The 22,593-nt window shown below is 39.0% G+C and overlaps 1 protein-coding gene across 2 annotated transcripts; it reads left to right on the top strand.

The window, feature by feature from the left end:
* Positions 1-2,310: 2,310 nt before the first annotated feature.
* Positions 2,311-18,190, top strand: NFIL3 (nuclear factor, interleukin 3 regulated). 2 transcript variants are annotated; one of them, XM_074954048.1, is made up of 2 exons: positions 2,311-2,654; positions 16,298-18,190. In XM_074954048.1, exon 2 carries the CDS (start codon positions 16,495-16,497, stop codon positions 17,878-17,880), a length of 1,386 nt encoding a protein of 461 aa, XP_074810149.1. In that variant the 5' UTR covers positions 2,311-2,654; positions 16,298-16,494; the 3' UTR covers positions 17,881-18,190. The 2 variants fall into 2 exon arrangements, with proteins under 2 accessions (XP_074810149.1, XP_074810150.1); XM_074954049.1 differs by lacking the exon at positions 2,311-2,654 and adding an exon at positions 3,124-3,142.
* The last annotated feature ends 4,403 nt before the right edge of the window (positions 18,191-22,593 follow it).

Consider the following 22,593-nt stretch of genomic DNA (forward strand, 5'->3'; position numbering starts at 1 on the left):
TGTTATTAAAGATTCTCTACTACACCGAGACTCCGTGCTTGCGAGAGGGGAAGTATTGCCTCTTCGAGGCGCCCAGGGGGTGTGTAAGATTTTCCCAGGTCACTGGGTGGGGGCTCGAGCCAGTTTTGTATTTGCTTTGATGAGAGGGAACCCCTGTGTACTGAACCCGGCCCTTGCTGCTATCAACTTGGCCTGGCAGAAGGGTTACACAAACATGGAGGATAAACAAAAGTCATACCAACACCAAACTAAGGCCTTGTCTATACTTACAAGCTTACAGCAGCAGAGCTGTAACGCTGTAAGAGTGCTTGTGTAGCTGTGTTACGTTGATGAGAGAGAGCTGGGGAGGGATAGCTCAGTGGTTTGAGCATTGGCCTGCTGAAGGCAGAGTTGTGAGTTCAATCCTTCAGGGGGCCATTTAGGGATCTGGGGCAAACATTGGGGATTGGCCCTGCTTTGAGCAGGGGGTTGGACTAGATGATCTCCTGAGGTCCCTTCCAACCCTGATATTCTATGATTCTCTCCTGTGGACATAATAAAACCAGCTCAATGAGCAGCAGTAGCTATGTTGGCAGGAGAGCATCTCTGGCTGACAGCACTGTGAACTTGAGTGCTCAAGCCAGCAAAACTTATATCACTTAGGGGTGTGTTTTTTCACACCCCCGAGTGACAAAAGTTTTGCTGACATAAGTGCTATTGTAGATATGGACTAATTTATTTAGTGTTCTTTTTTTTTTAGTACCCTGGGAAGAGAAGTAGAGGTATGACAAACGTTAGACTGTAGGCAAGCACCCCTTCTGAACCTTTGTGAGCTGTTCTTAAAGTGTGAGAAAGGGCCATTCAACTAGAAAATAAATAAATGTGTGATGATTGGTGCTATAAAATATTTCCTTATTTTTGAGGATTTTATGACTGGGATGAGAGGAGAAATTTAAGTCAGTAGAAGAAATACTTACATTGTCCTTGAAGTTCAGGGAAAGAAAACACTAGCTCTACTCTCATGCATACAGTAGATGCTCTGTAGCACAAAATGCCAACTGGCTAACAGCAGGGAACACACCCATTAAGGAATCAGGGTAGCTTCAGCAGGCTTTTTGCTAACCAACGATTAACTGTAATTCATTGGAGGATTACCCATACTGGGACTAGGTGACAGATATGTACCTAAAAACAGTTGTGCAATGACTTCGAAACTATAATACTTCTAGCCACTTGCAAGAGTTTTTATTTTTAATTTCTTAACAGCTACACTCTGCCTAATCACACTTCAGATCAAACAACCTATAAACGTGCAGTGTTTTTTATGTTCTATTTGATATATTTTTATCACTGACTATAAGAACAAGGGCTTTGTTTTTGTTCAGATGACTCCTCCCTACACATAGAGGTTCTCAGTCCCCCACACATCAAAAAGTCAGCTCCCCTCATCTTCCCCCCCCTCCCCGCTCCATACATGCTCTGTTACCATAAATACACAGCCACACCGAGCTGCACTCTCCAACGGCTCTCTGGCACTCTCTAGACGCACACATCACTCCCCTTACACACACACTTGCTCACTACACACCCTCACTCCACAGCCCCACAAACACACACAGTAGGGACCTTCACACTGCAAACAGACACTTCCGTACAAAGACTGTCCTTCCCCCCAGTTCTACCCATACTCACAGGCCTCATTCCCCCGCGCATCTTTCTCTTTAATTTCCTACAAAGGCTTCAGAGTTCTTCACCTCGCTGCCACTGCACGGACCACAGCCTCCACTCGCGGGGAAGGGACTCGGGGCTCCCTGTCCCCAGCGTGTTACGTGCTTGACAGGCTTGTTGCGGTGTGGGGGGGGGTGTAGCTTCTGCCCCCCCTCCCCGCTTCTCCCGGGGCCGCTGGGGTAGGACAAGCAGGCGGCGTATTTATTTGTGCTGTCCCATGCCGACAGCCAGCAGGGCATATTTCGCCTCTTCTCTGTGCCCCTTCACGCCTGCGCCCCAACAGCCTCTGTTTGCACCAGAGCTCTGTAAAAGCTACAGGGTAACTAAATTGCGGCGGAAAGTGTTCCAGAGTCACTAAGCAAAAGACACCGAGAAAGTCTCCACCTTAACTCTGGCCTCTGGCTCTCCTTTGGGTAATTACGTAAATGTCAGCAGCCTCCCTCCCGCCCCTCGGCTGGTTATGCAATACCCAGCGCATATATCTACTGTACCACACACCGCTCCCATAGGGCGGGGGGGAGTGCTGAGGGAGGAGGAAAGGGGGTTCAATTCAAGTCTGGGCCTGCCCCTATTACTCCCCTGCGGGAGGCATCCATTGGCTGCACCCCGAGAGCGCTGAGCTCTGATTGGGGACGGGCCGCTGCCAGTCACAGCAAAGGCTGGCATGAGGACTGTGCGTTGTGAGGAGTGTACAGGACTGACCTACTAACACAGATCCCTCTCCAACGGCGGCGGCAGTAGCACCCGCAGACGCGTTCGCGCTCCGGCTGATACCGAAGCTGCTCCCCGTGCAGGACTGGTGCAAGGGGCTTCCGGGGCTTCACAGCCCCTCACACCGAGTTCTCCCGTCCCGCTCCCCAGAGCGATCGGGAGAAGAACAGAGGCAAAAGCTAGCGGTTTGCTGGAAGGCTACAGCTTATTCCATTCTACCAGTGGCGATTATGAAGGTAAGGTAACATTGTAATGGCTTGTAGTCTACACTGGATCCTTCGGTGTGGTGCTCCCCTAGCTTGTCTTACACACTTATCGGTGTGTGCGTGTGTAAATCTCTCTCGATAGCTCCACGTAGCTGGGTAGAGACGCGTGTTGGCGATGTGTATGTGTGCGTGTGTGTGTGTATTATGTATAGCTATATTAAAAACTTTTGCTAGCATGTCAGTACTGGGACTCGCCACCTTAAGGTGGCCGCTTTGATTGCAGCGCCCTCTGGACAGCACGTAGACTTGGAGCTGCTGCTGCTTGTTTGCTGGCTTTGGCTACATTGTTGTTGCATAATATGTCTTCTTGTTTGAGGAAAATTGATGTTTTCATAGAGAAAAGCGCCAGGGAGATTTGATCTGACGCTGATCCATCTCCCTCTGGGTGGGGAAAGGGAATATCTGGAGGAGTGGGGAAATAGCTGATTAAAAATACTGGTTTTGCCTGCTAAAAGAAGGTTAGTTAAAGGAATAATAACACGAGAAGGAATTTAGAAAATGTCTGTTTAAAAATTTACCTATTTTAGATTAAAAAAAACCAACATACCTCAGACCCTTTTTATCCTCTGACTGTGTAACAAGCCCGAGGCAAGGTTTGTGGGTCTTGTTCTTTCGCACATTGCATAATCTGTTCACTGTGTACTGGCAAGCATTTGGATGTGATGTGTGTGTGTGTGTTGCGTGTGCAATACTTTTGGTAATTTTGGTGCAGATTTAGGGATTAGATCATTAAATGCACTAATTTTTTGTGTATTTCACACCAAATAAGGAGTTTTTATGCCGATTGTCAATGACTGTCGGCGAGTTTACATTTTCACTTTGCGCTCAGGGATCTTGTTTTTATACATGGAAAAGAGTACATGTAGCATTCAGTTCTCTCAAATTATATTAGTTTGTATTTGTCTGTGCCTTTTCCCTCACTTTGCTCACTGTTTTTCAGACACTACAATACTGATCATTTAATAGTTCCTGGAAATGTTGCATTATGTAACCACAGAATTTGCTGGCAGTCAGGGTAGAAAGAGGGAGCTAATTACGCGATTTTATAATCTCGATACAAAGAAACTAGGACAATCCCAGGCTAAAAAAAATGCCACTGTAACAGATTTTTTAAAAGCTGTGTTTAACAAGGAAAGTAGTCAAATGGTAAGTAGGGAGGTAACTCGTGGTTGCTGAATGTGGTATATACCCTTATAATGAAATTTGTGTTAATCTATATTTAGCCCTGTCACATTTTAGCAATTGTGGCTTCATGTGCTATTTCGGTCTTTTCTCCAGAGCTGGACAAATAGACGTTGAAGGCCATTTGGCTGAGTTTTTAACCCCACGCTTTGATAAGGCTGTATTTTTAGGAAGGTATTTCTCCCAGACGCTAAGCATTTTGCTAGGAATTGGCTTTCATTTAAAAAAAATATTAAAGGGAGTGATACAAATTTTAGATCATGCCAACAGCACCGAAGAAGCAAGATAGTCTGTTACCTCCGTTCATGATCGTAATGAACCCGGGCGAAGTAAAACGCGGGGGACGGGGGGGAGGCTGGGGGGAAGGGGTATCCCATTCACGTTAAATATTGGTGGTTTAGAATGTCACATGAGAAAAGCTGATGTAGGTCAGTATTACATTTTATATTAAACCAGTTTTTGATTATCCTCTGCCTGTGATCACAATAAAGTGTACACAGGCAAAGCTTAGAATAATGACGATGATGCTTAATGAGAAAATAAGAATATTTCCTTTATATGTTGAAAACTATTAATGGCCCCGAACCTGAATTCCTTGTGGCGCCAGATCTGCCACTGGTTTCAACGGCTGAAGCCGGGGATGCAAAATCGGGGGCAGGGTCTTTACATGTGCCCTTATTGAGAAGACTGGACTCCTTTCTTAGGTGAATTAAATAAGTAAGATAATTAAGGAGGACAAGCTCTTTCCAGGAACCGAACCTGGTTTTAGCGACGGCCCCCAGTTTACAGTGTGTACTATTGTTGTTGCACATTATTCCCTGCTGCCCATGTGGAGTCAATGTAGCTGGTGCATAGGTAGGAGGGTGGATGGATGTGTATTTTTTTGTGGGGGGAGGGAGGGAGGGAAGGGTAGGCTTAAGGGCTGTGGGCTTGGTCCATTGGGCGGGAGTGCTGGTGCAGGTCTGAGGACCTCCTACTGCTTGGAGGAGAGCAGCAGCCCCTTCCCAAAGTAGCTGTCTTACCCGGGGAGGGGTGGGGCTGGGGGGGAGGGGTTTGCATGGGGAGGGGCCGCAGAACTAGGCGTTGGTTATTGTGACTGGGGAGGCGGATGGCGCTGCTGCTGCTCCGCATTCCTTTGTTCTGGAGCTGGGGGCGGATGGGAGGCAGCCCTGAGCCCCGGGAAGGGCGGGAGGAGGCGAGTGCTTGGGGAGGGCAGCCTGGGCTGAGCACGAGTGTTAAGGAAAGCGGAGTAAATAAGGCAAGATAATAATACTCGGTTGTTTTGTACTGACAGGGAGCGAGCGAGAGAAGAACAGGCTCGGCAGTGGGAGGGATGCGTCTCCAGTCACGTAGTGTGTGTACTCGCTGTTCATTAACACGAAGCCGAAGGGGGGAGGGAAGGAGAGGAAAGGAAGCGTCTCTCCCTCTGTGTTGAGAATGGAAACATGTTAAGCAATTCAGCCTGCTCCCACGTTCTCTCCTGCACCAACCAGAGCGCCCTGCTTCAGCAGCCTTTGTGCCTAGGCTTGGCAGCCACGCGTACGATATTGGGCTTTCTAGGGCGGCTCGCATAGTTTAGTCGCCTGCTCATGTCTTTGAATTTTACACAGAGAGAGAATTTTACTTCTGTTGGACGTTAGAGTCAAGCACACTATAGAGGAGGACTGTGCCCTCCCCCTCTCCCCCCCCCGCCAGCCCCCCACACACTTGCAGTCCTGAGTCTGGTAATAACAATTAGAACTTCACTTGTTCCAAACACTACACTATTAAGTAATTTACTGCTACAACACCTTGTGCTGCAGGTAAGATCCCCGTTTTACAAAAGTGGAAACTGAGACACAGTCATGCAAATTTTTATTATTTAAGTGGGTTTATGCCTTTTGCTGAATTTGACTCAAAACAATGTGACAATGTATCTATTTGGCGTTATGGACAAATATGTTCAAAAAATATCCTGTTTCAGAGTAGCAGCCGTGTTAGTCTGCATCCGATGAAGTGAGCTGTAGCTCACGAAAGCTTATGCTCAGATAAATTTGTTAGTCTCTAAAGTGCCACAAGTACTCCTTTTCTTTTTTAAAAAATATCCTGTGATTACTCCTTATCCTTGCATCTTGAATGATCAAATTCAAGTATAAAGAAAAGGAGTACTTGTGGCACCTTAGAGACTAACAAATTTATTTGAGCTCCAGTTATCTGTATATAAAATCTATTTTGAATTTACCTTGCCACACTCAGTAATTCGTGCAACACAAAGCCTACATTAATATAATGCTAAGGGCATTATTCTTATTGTCGTCAGTCAAAACACTGACTTCAGTAGGAATTTTCACTGAATAAGGTCTGCAGGTTTGTCCCAAGACATGATTTAAACCAGCAAAATCAAGGAACACTGAGCAATGCTCCTTCACATTATTGGCACTAGCAGAAACTACTATAAAAGTTGTTACATTATAGATATCTTTATTTGACTTTTAATGTTTTAACATTTTTCAGAATTATCTGCCTTCACTTTCCATTTTTAGTTATCTTCTATTTTTAGCTTGACTTATTCTCCAAAGAATTGTTAACTAGCTTTCAAAATATCCAGCTTCCTGGATTTGCCCTCAAAGCTTCACGTTTCTGTTTGAATTGATTTTCTAAGGAAATGATTTAAAAGGTGTCAAAAAGCTTACAGTCTTCCCACAAGCAATATGAACTTCTGCGACCTCCTCACAGCTTTTCTTAGCCTATGAAGAAACAGTATTTGCCAAACTTTGGCTGAAAATTGTGGAACACGCAGATACGGCTTTTGCTGATTATAGCATGATTATATAGTCAACAGAATATATCAGTCACTGTTCTACTTGTTCAAGCACTTGTCTTTTTTTATTTCAAGACATCTTTTGCTCATTTTAAGCTGACTTACTTTAGCTAATGGTTATGCAAACAACATTTATGCAGTTTGTTTTTCCAGACAGCAACCCTGTTGCCATATTTTTGTGAGCTGCAGTTATAACATCACTGTGATGCAATAACTCAAACAATAAAATTCTTTGTTTGAGTCTTACTACACACAGTTAAGTAATGTGTCTGAGTCATCAGCTTAATAGATTCTTCCAGGTGACCTTGCCATGATAATTACAGCCAGTTATGAGATATAAATGTGCTTAGGATATGTAATAAAAAAAGATGCAAATATATGCCCAAATCCTGCGGTCCCTTCCCAGGCAAAATATCAATTAATTTAAATGTTAAACTATTTTTCAGAGTTAAAAACCCATTTAGGTAAACATTTTCATTCAAATATTGGTAATTTTAACTGACAGTGGTGGGGCGAGCTTGACTGTCAAAAGTAAGGACTTGAAAAATGAAGACATTGAATTTGATTCAAAATGTGATAGAAACAATGCCCTTGAGAACTCCTTCTCTGTGTCTCTATTTTTAAAAAAGTGTGCCTGAAATTTATTAGCATTAATATATTGTTTGATATCCTGTGTTTTTTCCTGCCTAACTTACACTTGAGTTGGTGCTTGTCCAAATTAGCATAACATAGGAATACTGAAAGACTTTGTAAATTCTGAGCCTGGATATTACATAAGAGATTTTCTTTTTGATTGGAAAGAAATACCCTTTTTACAACTTTTTTTTTAGTTTTCTCTGCTGTGGATTTACAATATAAAAACAGTGGCAATGAGCTGTCTGTAGGAAAATTATATAATTTGATTATGGAGTAAAAATACTGTTATAATAAAATGAAGTTCATATTTTTCGCATATATTGTTTATTATTAACACATGCTTAGATTCTTCTATTTTGTGTTTGTTGATAATATGTTTTGTCAAGGAAGCCCACACTCATCAGAGCATAGACTCTTCATTGTTTTAACAAGTTTAGGAAGAAATGTTCACATCCCAGTGGTAGTAAATAGAAGATTAAATGGAATGTGCTTTTAAAGCTTTCACTCCTTGTCATTCTGTGCTGGAATATTTTCTGGTTTTTTGCATGTATCCTGTTTTAGTTACCATCTTGCAGGGTTATCATACAGCTTTGACTCAGTTTTCTGTTCTGTTGCTGAGTTTCTTGATAAGGGTTTCTGACTGAATGACCAAACTCAACCTCTCATGGAGTTTGCATCACAAGCAGTTCAATGTAGGCCCCAGTCCTGCAACTGGCTCTGTGGGGATGGACCCACCCCTACATTTGCATGGAGTCCAAGCAAAGTCCATGGCTTTGCGTGGACACAGTGGTCCATGCATGTGGATCATCTTGCAGGATTGGGGCCTACATATATTGCTATTTCTGTTTCATTTGCAATGTGTGTTAGAAATTATTACACATATTGTCTATTACGTCATGATGTTTCACTTTTTTGCACGTCATTTCTTATGGCAGAGAAAAAGGACCAAATCGTCAGCTGATGTACATTGACATAGTACCACTGCTTTCAATAGAACAACACTAATTTACACCAGCTGAGGATCTGGCTCATATTTTGGGTTGGTGAGAATACAATACAATAAATACATAAGAATGGTATTTGTTTTAGGTATAATTGAAACAACATTCCATAATCATTTTTGTATTTTTGTCTTATGGCCTTTAATTGAGGGGAAAACAAAACAAAAGAATTTTTTCAGTGTTTGAAATTAGCTAGGTTGTGATTTTGTTTTTGGAAACCTTTTAATATGAAAATAGTGATCTTGCATAATCTAAAATGTTTATTATGAAGCAGCAAGTGACATAGGAAAAATCTTCCTGTTATTGTCTTCCTAATTTTACAAATTATTTTAGCTCAATTTAGTATTTTTTATAATAATCCATTAGAACCATAATAATGAAATATGTTTCTTTACCTGAGTATGTCTTTCTGTGCACCTTTACACTACCAGCTTATCATTAAGATTGCTCCTAAGTACTCTGAATTAAGGACACTGATTTTTTCTAAAACAAAGCACTGAAGCATTTGTTTTGGAAAAATAAAAAAAAATCAATAGAGAATTACACAGGCTTTCCAAACAAATAGGAAGAAAATATAGGTCAAATGTGGGCTACTAACCTTGACTGACCTTTTGAGCAACAGCTATTTTTAACACACATTCAGTTCTCTCCAGATGATTTTATTTGCATAATTTGTGTTATTAACCTTTGAGAAGCAAACTATACTTTAATGAGTTAATCTGTAATTATTAAGATAAACAGTAACAGAAGTGTGTTTCCTAACACTGAAGGCCTTTCATAAGACTTCAGCCTGCTCGGTACAGCTTCAAGTTTGACAATATGAAAGTACTGTAGTATTTCAGTTGCCTTGATAAGCTTTACTGTATTTGTAAAAAGAAAAGGAGTACTTGTGGCACCTTAGAGACTAACCAATTTATTTGAGCATGAGCTTTTGTGAGCTACAGCTCACTTCATCGGATGCATACTGTGGAAATTGCAGAAGACATTATATACACAGACACCATGAAACAATACCTCCTCCCACCCCACTCTCCTGCTGGTAATAGCTTATCTAAAGTGATCATCAAGTTGGGCCATTTCCAGCACAAATCCAGGTTTTCTCACGAAAGCTCATGCTCAAATAAATTGGTTAGTCTCTAAGGTGCCACAAGTACTCCTTTTCTTTTTGCGAATACAGACTAACACGGCTGTTACTCTGAAAACTGTATTTGTGCGACTGTGGAGAATCTAATACATTAACAATACACTTAATGTGAATGTAAGAGAATCAAGTAGATTCCTCTTTTTATTACCTTTAAAAAAGTAAAATAAAGAAGTTTTATCCAAAATGTTTCATCTTGTGTGAAAACATCATAATGAGTATTATACTGATCTGTAATTTAATTATGGATTGATCCTTCAGTCTTTAAACGCTTAAGATGCTCATTGATTTGAGAGAGGTGTGTTATGTGCACAGGATTAAAAATAGTAGATAATATCAGAATTCTAATCCTAATTTTATGATGTTTCCTCTGTAACTTTGAGCAGCCACTCAGTCGTACCATGTAATCCTGTTCACCAGTGTGGTCCCAGAAAGGCTAAACTTCATCTGATCTAAACTGCATGGGTTGGCTGACCCACAAACCTGCATGAGGGCTGGCATTCTGGATCCAGTGGCGATTATTTTGGATTGTTTTGAATGCCTTCAAAATGGGATTATTTTGAATGCCTTCAGTGGGGTTTGGCTCAGACCATAGCGGCCAGATCCTCAGCTGGGGTAAATTGTCATAGCTTCATTAACTTCAGTGTGTCATAACTGAATTAACTTCAGTGGAACTATGACAGTTTACACAAGGTGAAGATCTATCCCCAGGGCAGTAGAAATTCATGGTACTACATTTGCCTATAATCTGCAAAGAGTAGTTGTAGACAGGCTCCAAATTGTGGAGGAGATTTGGTTCCTCAGACTCACCTGTTAATTTAGGTTACATCTACACTACAAGCTAGGGCTGTGATTCCCCCTGCTTGAGGACATATACTCGGGCTAGCTCTCATGGAGCTAGCATGAGTATAAATAGCAGTGTAGCCTTGATGGTGTCAGTGGAGGCATGGCTGAGCTGAGTCAAGTACATACTCACCAGGTTCAGGCATATTCGTACTTAGCATGGCTCAGCTGTGCCACTGCTGCCATGACCTGTTCTACCACTGCTAAACTGCTATTTATATTTGTACTACCTCTATGAGAGCTGGCATGAGTATGAGTACATGAACAGGAGAATCACATCCCTAGCTCTTAGTCTAGATGTAGTATTTGGCTGCATGCTCACTTTCAAAATTGCACCCTCAATTTCCCCAGCTGGAAAATGGGGATGATAATACATCTTCACCTTATTAAGGTGTTGGGGTCAGTTAGTCAGCAAATATTTGTAAAGTGCTTTGAAGATGGAAAATACTAAGTATATTCTTAATTTTTTAGAATTGTTGAGTGCAAAATGGTTGTTGGGTTGGGTGCCGAGGAATGCCAGTGTTTCTGGTTCATGAAGAGACTTTAAAATAGTTGCCCCATGACAGGATGCTAACGATAACATATCTAATGATAACTATGCAAAACATTGAAAACAACAATTGGAAATCTAAATATATATACTTAAATTTAGTTTGCTTGGTTGGTTGGTTTAGCAAATTGTTTATATTATACTTGACAGTGTTTATTTAAATAGGTGCTAAGAAGTCACAGTGACAGAATACATGGTTCTCACTTTAGAAATTTTAGAAATGAATATTTTGCAGTAGTCTTGCTCTTGGGAGGACTCTAAGATTTGTAGACTTTTGATTTTAGAAAATTGCAGAGTGATTCAAAAAAAGTCTTGAAACTGTATTTCATTTGGTCCAGTGCAGTCATCACCAGAATGTTAAGGGAACAGAAATAATTACCAGGGCTGCCGGAGTGGGGGAAGAAGGGAGAGTTTCTCCCAGTCACCCCAAAATGATGGAGGGGCAACTGGGCCAAGTTTGAGTGAGAGGTGTTGGATCTGGGTGCAGGTTTGGGGCCACCATCAATAGTGTGGGGAGTGACTTGCCCACCCCAGCGGGGCCCACATCCCACCATCACCGCCACTGGCATCATCACACTGGGCCCAAGGCCACCCACCAGGCCGAGAGCCCGGAGGTGGGAGTGGAATTAGGTATACCACTCCCACCAGTAGTAGGGCTGGAACTCAGGGAGAGGTGGGACTGGGAGCTGCCCCCGGCCTCACACTGGGCAGAGCCCCTCCCCACTATCTCCACAGGGAGGGCAGTGATCCCACAGGCCTGGGGTCTCTCTGACACCCTATCCCCTCTTCTCTTCTTAAATTCTTTTGTTTCCATGATAATTTTCTTGGAAGGATGCGGGTGGGGAGGTTCAGTTTTAGGTTTTGCCTTAGGCCCCCAAAATCCCCTCGGTGGCCCTGATAACAACCAATGTTAAAACAACACTGTAGAAAGAGTTGCATAAAACATTTTTGAAGACTGTAATCATGGATATAATGCAAATTATTTTTGATAAATATAGAATCATTCTTTGCTAAGGAATGTAAATCTTGTTCAGTAAAACAATATGGGTCATATTTTGGCTTGGGAAACACACATGTATGGGAACCACATGTGCGTATTTCAACACACAATTGACCTACATGGTTACATTAGAAAGAACAAAGAGAGTCAAAATTATGGCCCAGTCCTGTAACTGTTGTGCTTATTTAAGTATATAATATGAATGTGAGTAAGAGCTGCATGATCAGGACTTTTATAATATCTTGAGAATATCTGAGTGCTTCAATATTTTAAAATCCATGGATAAATTAACATCTCATGGCTTCTGTGTACATCATTTCTTGTTTCATTAGTATGAATTTTAGAGAACAGTCATATTAGCTCTTGAATCTGAGGTCGGACTCTGCTCGGATTGAAGTCAATGGCAAAATTGCAGTGGAGCAGGATTGGGTCTGTAATTAAGTTAATAGGGTTGAATGCTATTACATTGTTGAATTGGCACTCAATGCCATTAACGTCAACCAACCCAATAAATAATTAAATAAATAAAAACCATCAGCAGTGATTAATGTACAGCAGTATTAAATGTTGGTTTTAGAATACTTTGAGGGAGTGATAAAGTAATTGCAAAATTAATCATAAGGGAAAATATTGGAATTTGAAATGTAGTCAGAGGAATCATTACAGTTCATTAGTTTATGTGTAAATACTCATGTTTTCCAGTGGAATTATAAAATACAATTGAAGTGAAATGGCTGTTTTTATTGAAGGCATTTTGCCATTATCATCAGATGGAATTTAATTTGTTTACAGACTCTGTATTGGGCTGATCCGCAAGGAAAACCATTAACAGACAAGGGATTTTAGTTCTCTGTTTGTATAACTGCAGTTTTCAATAAGATGATAGAAATGTTCAAGGAAGATACTGGTAGAACTAATAATTTGCTGGTGCTTTAATGATTTACCAAAAGCATAATGTCAAAGCTTTTGACATAAGTGGAAATTATATAAGGTTGACATAAAAATCATTGGCCAAATTTAGACCTTATGAACTTCTCACCTGGATACAGGCCGGGGATGCATATGAATGTTGCCTGCAAAGCACTGTTGTTTTGAACACATATTTAGATGAGCCATGGACTCATGTACAGTCCCTCCCTCATTCAGGTTATTCATGCCAAGGGCACCAGTAATATGCACAAGATGGAGTGTGGCCAAAACAGGAGATATGTTTGTTGAAACAAGCAGACCATGCCTCCTTGGAATGCCCCAATCTGCAGAAGTCCTGTGGCGCATGAACTCTGCAGTAAGCGAAATATTACAGCCCACCCTGGTTGTATTTTTTTGCTTAAGTGCAACCTGAGGCCTGAATATTGCCCTGTGAAAGTACATATGAATTTGGAATCATTGCATACTCAAAACTCCCAGTGACTGAGAGAAGATTGGTGGTAAAGAACTGAATTTTGAGTATTCGGTGTTTGGATGGGTTTGTAATAATTCTGATCCTACCAATTATCTGTTGTTATTTTTATTACTATTAATATTATTTTATTATTATTGTTCCTAATTATATGTATAATGGTAGTGCCCCAAAGCTTCATTCAGGATGGACTGGGGTCTCATGCTGAATGTTGTACAAAAACATACAAAGACACGATTCTTGCCTTGAAACACAATCTAATTGAAAGACAAAACACCACACTCCCACAATAAGAATGAAAGGGGAAGGAAGATGAGAATAATTTTAATAAGATCATGTTGCTACTTAAGCTGGCTTGTATATAGCTTGAAAGTTTCAAATAATGTAAATATTTTAAAAATACGGACAAATAACTAATTATCATCAAATCCCTATCACTGTTGAGTATTTTCAATGATTAATAACTTTAAAAAGACCTTGAAGTTCCAGCTTGTACAGCACAGCACATTAATGTATAGGATATAAGCTTGTATGTATATAAGTATCCCCTCTTCTAGGAGTATCAATGACTGGTATCTGATTTTGATTTCAGTTATCTACTACATTTTATATTTTACTCAAATCTCTGTGTCATTCGGGTCTGATCCAACTCCCACTGAAGGCCCACTGTATCCCACTGACCTCAATAAGAATTGGATCAGAGTCTAAAAGAATAAATACATAACTTCTGGTAAAGATATGTTTTCATTGATATTTGATAGAAAAGGTGTACTGTTTCACATTATGTACTTTAGAAAGTGGATACATTTCCTCATTGGAAAGCCAGACATTATTTAATGACTTGAATAAATATGATTGCCAGTGTTCATAATATACCAAGATAGTTACTGGTCAGAATTCTTTTGATCCAGTAATCCCAGTGCAACAGAATAATGTAAATGTAACCTGTGCATTGTATTTTATATGACATAAGTCAAAGGATGAACATTCTGGAAATGATTTCAATTTCCAGTTGACCAGATTGATTATATTTTTTGTTACTGTAAGACAACATTATGTGATGCATTTAAACATTTTACCTGTATTGCAAGCGTTCTGACTCATTTAAAGAAATGTACATTAAGATCCATATGTTCAACACTGAATTTTTAACAGTATTATACTGCATTCAGTTATACTAATGCTAAAATATTGCATTGTAATAAGCAGAATTGCTGTAATGGTACTTCAGGAAAACAAACTATAGAGGATTTTATATGAAGAGTGGGGACATGTGGTGGGGAGTTTCTTTCTTTAAAGGCCTGATGCAAAGCATGTTTAACTTAATGGAGTGACTCCCACTGACTTCACCATGGGCTTTAGATCAGGCCTAATTGTGTAGTTATTTGTATATTAGTTATATTTCTGCTTTGCAAGCACAGTAATTTGGGGTGCTGCTGTTGCTGTAAATAGTTAATGTTGTCTATGGAGTGGTTAGCTCTTGACTTCATTTTCCATTAAGGTTTCATTACCAAAGACAAATAGTTATAAGCCAGTAATTAACCATGGATTTTAGGAAAGTCTGCTTAGCTGTTCTATTAAACGTGTTAATTTTTCATGACAGAGGAGCTGGCATGGTTTGATGAAACAGAACCCAACTTGAAACCCAAGTCTTTATGATCCCTGATTAATTGTTATTACATCACTCACTCCACTTTGCCTTCTGGAAAAGACAAGAGAAACTGACAGAATACAATTCATTTATTTTTTTGTAACTTTCCCAGCTGATAAAGTTAAAATTAGTTTCATTAGTCATTGTAAACACATGCCCAATAAATAGTGACATTAAGCTAAAGTCACTGATATATTTATTTTTTTAAATATGCAGGCAGCATACAAATAGTCTGTAAAAGCAGTTGTCTTGCTAAATTTATTTTATCGGGAACATGACTAACCATGGAAAATTTGGTATGGAGGGAAACTATGTCTAGGATCAAAAAGAAATTTTGTTATGAGAACAAAGTATTTTTGTATTGATATGAATTAAATAATACAAAATGCCAGCTTAAATGCTAAGTCAAATTTTAATGACAAAATGTCTTGAGTTAAAGGTTAAGCTAGTTTTCTTTAGTTGATGATCCCATTTCAGATTTAAACTTCTATTCTAATTTGTGCAGTGTTTTGCTGCAGTTATGTATCCTTAAATGTTGCTAAATTGTACTGTGGTATAGTAAAAACATTTTTCAAATGAGAATTATGTTAGTAAATGTTGTTATCTTAATGTAATTTCACTAATTACTCAATAGTTTTTTCTTTTAGATACGAGAGATCAACCTTATGTAATATTTTTTTTTCTTTGTTGTTGATTTTTGAAAAAAGTGGCGTGTCAGAATTATATAACTTGTACTTAAACTAAATTATATTGATATGACCAGGCAAAAAGGGTTCTTAAATGTCATGTGATCTCTATACTAAATGTAAAAATAATATATGTTTTAAAAGTTAATTATTTTTATGTGCTGTGTAGCTGGAATGTGTTCTCTGTCATTATTTTAAGGCAAAGAAAAAAGCATTCTAACCTCTTTAAATCAGCGTGGGTTATTTTAAATCTGTAATGGACCCAAATATGTAACATTTCTGAATCACACACCACAGCTGCTTTTGGAAGAGAGATCTTTATATGGAGGGATAAGATATTTTCCAGTGCTGCTAATCAACATGTCTAGTCATCTGTTAGTGTAGAGGCTTAAGTTGGTCAACGATGTAATGGGAAGTTCTATGACAACATTATTGTTGAATCAAAAACAAATGTTATTTTTACTGCTTTTGTTTGGATCAGACTTTACTTGTTTTGAAAACAGGAACCATTATTTTAAAGTTTTTTAATTGCATGGGGGAGGGAGAAAAGCTGCTAGCTGGTTACATAAAGTGAACTGGATCATTGTAAGTGTTGAGTTTCTTTTGTAGTCTAGTAGGTTTAATGAATCAATCATTATTCTAAATTATGTATTTTGAAAGTAGCATTTTAAAGCAGAAAATCAGCAATAATCAACTAATAATTGGTGCTTTTTATTTGTTACAGGTTACTTAGAAGGTTCCCATTACATCTCTCAAGAAGTAAATTGGATCTGAACATTCTTCTGTTTAATAATATGAAACAAAAGGAATAATGCATATGGATTTAGAATTACTGTATTTTTTAGGTAGTTATGGTTTGAGAAGCACTGGGAAAACAGCTCACTCTGTTACTCATCATAGATCTACTAAAAATTGCTTCTGATGCAGCTGAGAAAAATGCAGACCATTAAAAAGGAACAGGCACCTGTTGACACAAGTAGCAATACGGACAAAATCATGGTGCTTAATTCTACTTTAACAGAAGTGTCTGAAGACTTGGCTACAAATGAAGACATAATACTTAATGAAGGAAATAGTGGAAAAAACAAATCTTCATCATGTCGGAGAAAGCGGGAATTCATTCCAGATGAAAAGAAAGATGCTATGTATTGGGAAAAAAGACGAAAAAATAACGAAGCTGCCAAAAGATCTCGTGAAAAACGACGACTGAATGACCTTGTCTTAGAGAACAAACTAATTGCATTAGGAGAGGAGAATGCCACGTTAAAGGCTGAGCTGCTTTCACTGAAGCTAAAGTTTGGTTTAATTAGCTCTGCAGCATATGCCCAAGAGATACAGAAGCTCAGTAATTCAACAGCTGTGTATTTCCAGGACTATCAAACTTCCAAATCAAATATTAACTCATTTGTGGATGAACATGAACCATCTATGGTAGGTAGTAGTTGTATTTCTGTCATCAAACACTCTCCACAAAGCTCTTTGTCTGATGTGTCTGAAGTATCCTCAGTAGAGCATACTCAAGCAAGTCCTATACAGAATAATTGCAGAAGTTCTGAAAATAAGTTTCAAGTTATAAAGCAGGAGCCAATGGAATTGGACAACTATGCAAGAGAGTCAAGAGATGATAGAGGCTCCTATACAGCATCCATGTTTCCAAACTACATAGTAAATACCTTTAATGGGTACTCACATTCCCCTCCTCTGCTGCAAGTTAATAGGTCCTCCAGTAATTCTCCAAGAACTTCAGAAGCTGATGATGTGATCATAGGAAAGTCATCTGATGGAGAAGATGAGCAGCAGGTCCCTAAAGGTCCAATTCATTCCCCAGTTGAACTTAAAAATGTTCACGCAACAGTTAAAGTTCCAGAGGTGAACTCTTCTGCACTGCCTCACAAGCTTCGAATTAAGGCCAAAGCCATGCAAATCAAAGTGGAAGCAATGGATAGTGACTATGATGCCACACAGAAACTATCATCACCAGTTGAGATGACATCTAAAAGACATTTTGAGCTTGAAAAGCACAATGCACAAAATTTGGTACATTCTTCTCACACTCCTTTCTCTGTTCAAGTGACTAATATCCAAGACTGGTCTCTCAAACCAGAACACTGGCACCCAAAGGAACTCAATGTAAAAATTCAGAGTGGTTGCAAAACTGGAGTTGTTGAAATTAAAGACAATGTCTACAAAGTATCTGAGTCAGAGAACTTGTATTTGAAGCAGGGCATAGCAAACTTATCTGCAGAGGTTGCTTCACTTAAAAGACTTATAACTACACAACAAATCTCTGCTTCAGACTCTGGTTAAGTTACTACTGAATAAAGGCTTATTGTTTTAAAGGATGTCATTTGCAGTAGATCAATATGTTTTGTATTATGCTGAATTTTCACTGGACTTGTGATGTCATTTCACTGTAATGTTCACATAATGTCTGATTGACGGTGTCTTTTTGTGCACAAATTATTATGAAGACTAGGTTGTGTTATGATCACTATGCCTTGTGTATAGTCAAGTTGCCTGTATGGGGGCTGTATATAGTGAACCTTTTTTTCCCCTTGTTGTTGTTGTTGTTCTATTATAAAGTGTGCAAGTTACCAGTTACAATAAAATATTGGTGACAAACACAAAACATCTACTCCAGGTCAATTGATTTCTATAAATATGTAGATATTTTGTTAATTATCAAATAAGAAGTCTTCCAAAATGTATTTCAGTTCACTCGTATCCTTGAGGTTTACAGCCTAAATAAACCAAATTGAAATTTATGACATACATGCTTGGAAAAAATCCTCGGTCACATTTTTTTCTTACAGCCCTTTTATAGGAGAATAGAAACTGGACTGATGGATTAAAAGAGATGTAAATTTGAAGATCAAGCTTTCTTACCTTATTTATTACAGTAGATATACCAAAATAATAATATTAAGGAAATGTTTCTACTACGGTCTCAAATGAAAGAATATCTGGCTTTCAGTGCAGCTTCTTGAGACAGATACTGAGACATTTATCTTGTATAGCTTCATTCTCCATATAAAATTAAGATTGTGGATCTTTGTAATTCACAGAACCATGAAGCTGGAGTAATAGGTAAATCCTGCTGCAGCCCCTCTGCCCTTAATCAGTGTTCCAGGCCTGAAATACAGGGGATTTGCATCATTTCCACTGTGTAGGCATGGGGTAGGCTATCTACAGACAGGCCACGCAAAACGACTCTGCATCTCCTGGATGTAGTAGTTCTCTCCATAGCCATATGGACATCCACAGGTTAAAAACCCTTACAAAGCACACTATGGTATCACCAGTGGGGTTGCAGGGTCCAGTTATAGGAATGAAATAAGGTTTATACGAGATCCCTGGAAGTGGTTAGCTCTAGATCTGGATGGAAAAGAGGGGTGTGGGGGGGGGAGTTCTAAAACAAATATAATTTCCATTTTTTGTCCAAAAAAAAAATTCTGTTGAAATTTTCTGATCTGCTTTAGTGCGCTGACAACAAATGTCCCTGTACGATGCATCAAGAGTTTTAAGTGTAAAGAAGACAAAATAAGATACTCAAACTTTCTGTGCAGTTCAGCTCCCTTTTATCTTTGCACAGGCAACAAGTGTTTCACACTATGTTTGGCTGGGCTAGAGTCAGTATTTTTTCTCTTTGTGAGGAGCCATTAGGGCATGAAGATTTCATGCTAAATTATACTCCTATCACTTTGGCTGGTCAAATTCTCACATTTTTAAACATTAAATAGTTTTTAAAATAGTATCTGCATTTGGCAGGGTTATTTTTTTAGATAATTTGCCATAATTTAAAAAAAAATAATATTCATAAACACCTTACGGTTTCCTGGAGAAAATCACGATTAATTGCCCTGATCCATAGTTCGCCCTCCTTTAAGCCAGCATTGATTTAAAAAAACTGGAGTCAGTGATACTAATTTCATACTTCCCTAAGAATGAGAGGCAGATTTAAATTAGTTGGCGGTGGGGGGAATGTTGCGTGAAGAAGAACATCTGAAGCAACTTTCTATAGCTGTGGAACCTGGGTGAAATCCTGTGCCTACTAAAGTCAATGGCAAAACTCCCACTGACTTCAGTGGAGCCAGGATTTCGCACCCTGTCTTTTCTGTGGCTGATGAACCATGGTTGTGTTCTGTGTGTGGGCCTTGTAATAGAAGCAACTGGTGATTTTTCACATTTCTTTGCATTCACAAAGCCTGTTAATTGCTGAACTGCAACCATAGCATTCAGAGCTGCTAACGGAAGTACACCATTCTCTTAAATCACCCACTCTTATTTCATGTCCTAATAATGCAATAGACACTATAGTTAGGATTTGTGTACATTTGGCAAGTAATAGAGGGAACACACCTTAACTTTTCTGAAAATGAGTCCAGGATTATCAAATATAACTAAGGGAACTGCAAGTGAATGAACAGGATTGGAAACACTAGAAGATGATTGCTATGAGCTGTTTGCTTGAAAAACATCTTCTGTAAGAAACCACGGAATTCTTTAAAATATTTTAGATATTATTTATCTCCTCGTGTAACAAAATGTGTTCAGTGGGATGATTTAAAACGATGATTATTGACATCTGTGTAAGCTGACCTACATCTTTAGCTGTTCATCTGTTTGGTTATTTTAGCTCTTATTACTTATGGTTGTCTGTTGTAATGGATAAATTCTGCCCTCCTTTCTAGATGGTTATATTTTTGCACTGGTTTGTATGTCTCTATTTTGTGCAACTACTGTTTGATAGCAATGGTTGTTGGGGAGTCTTACCAGAAATCAACAGTAGCACCTGGCTTAAAAACAAGATCTTGTGTTATATGTACTCTCCCATGCATCTTAGCTTTTTGCTTTCTTTAAAAGAAATACGTTGTTTGCTAAAATCACTATGAATACGTGCATTATACCAGCCTAGTCTATAGGCGTTATCTCATCAGCTCTGAAGGTGATGACAGAAAGATTTTTTTTCATGTGAGTAATGTTGTGCATCTCACATAAAATTACATTATAAGGGGCAGGGAGGAGGTTGGACATACAGGACCAGGTTCTCAACCACAGTTCTGTCCCTTTTGCACCAGAATCTGGCCAAAACTGGCCAGCTGAGATATAAAGCATAGCTGACTTCTACACCAACTTCCCTTCCCCAACACAGGAGCATGTCAGGGGAAGGAGGGGGTTAACTTGGACAGGAGAAGGGAGGAGTGGAACTCCACTCCCATACAGAAATTTGCAGCTGGCATATGGTCCCTTATATCACAGCTGGGAATATTTGAGAATCAGGGAGTCTTAATCATGTCCCTGACGGCTCTAATCCCACATCCCCTTTCCTGCGCTGAGTGTTTCTTGGCACAGGAGAAAATTTGACCCACATTAAAAGAGTTGCAATAGCTGGTCCATTAATCCCCATATTGGGGATCTGAGGCTTTGTTTGTACATAAACACACTTCAACTAAAGCTGTGCAAATCCTTGTATGGATACCCTTATTTCAATTTGAGTGGATTATTTTGGTTTGGCTTAAGTTCCAAATCAACTTAAACTAAACTGAATAATCTTGGTTTAAATAGAAACAAGAGTGTCCCATGCAATCTTTTGCACCAGTTTAACTATATCAACTTAAAATCACGCCGTTAGTTGAAACAGTGCAATCCTGTGAGTAGACAAGCTCTGAGTTTGGTTTTGAGCTTGGTTTTACACTCATGACAGAGTAAGAAGGGTTGGGAGGGAGGAGTGCTCTCTAGTGACCTCTGTGATCAACTCAAAGAGTGAAATTAATGTATGCTGAAGATGGATCCCTGCTCAGATAAAGGGAAAGAAGCTCACTGTGAGGACAGGTTTTGTTAAGGAATAAATGGATTGTTCAAATGTGCATATAGTACTTTCCAAAAGCTGACTCATTTAAAAAAACAAGAATTAATATAGCTGTCCATGGCCAACTTTTATTTGTAGGCAAATAGCTCAGCCAGGTAATATTAGGAATTTGTGTAGCAATACATGGCAATTAGTTTTGTATCCTAAGGTCCTGAGAACAATGGAATTTAAGCTGTTAAGCTTTTGAGTCACAACTGAACATGACCACTGAAAAAATCGGATTTATTGATGTACAGTGGCATTTGAAACTCATAAGTGGAAATAGAACAGTTGCCGTAATAATGAGTAAAACAGGTCATAAACATAAAACACACGATAAATATACAGACCTACTGAAACCTCTTATTGAGGGGTGTGGTCTTGTGAAGATTTACACTGTTATTCTATCAGGATATACTGCATGACATAAAAAGAACAGATAAGGGTTTTTGTATGGCCAAAATCTTAAAATAAAATAATAAAAAAGGATAATTGAGCATTTATGTGGGGGAGGGGAGGAGAGGATGCTAAGTTCGGAAACAGAACACAGTATGTGTGCTCTTGTATACTATCAAATCCAGTGGAAAATATTTGCATCCTAGAAGCTGATGCAAATCCTTATTTTGGTTGAATTGACATAAACTGATATAGAGTAACTGAAAATACCATAGAAAATTATTTGTATGCTTTAAAATAAGAAATTTAAGAAAATTCACATTTGAAAACTAGAAACATAATAGTATTATCAACAGAAGAATCCTTATTTTACATTGGAAATGCCACACCAAAGGAGACAATCTAGTCCAGACTCTGATAGTTGTCGGTACCAGATGCTTGTAGAGGATAATTGTGGAATACCTGCAGAGGGTAAGTTTCTTCTTAAACCCATCAGTTAATGGTTGACTGATGCCCTGAAACATCTCTATCTCTCTCCTTCTAAAGTAACTGTAGCTGTATTCATTACCCATATACTTATCTAATCCTTTTCTGAATCCTCATAAACTTTTGTCCTCAATGAGGGTTAGGAGTTCCATCAGTTCATTATATATTGTGTAAACATGTAGTTTCTTTCATTAGTTCTAAACTTGTTGCCTTTCAGTGTAATTGAACATTCCCTTGTTCTTGAATTAAGGGGGAATGCCTGATGTATCTTCTCTATACCATTTATTTAT

This window comes from Natator depressus, chromosome 5 (assembly GCF_965152275.1).
Source record: "Natator depressus isolate rNatDep1 chromosome 5, rNatDep2.hap1, whole genome shotgun sequence".
Taxonomy (NCBI): Eukaryota; Metazoa; Chordata; order Testudines; family Cheloniidae; genus Natator; species Natator depressus.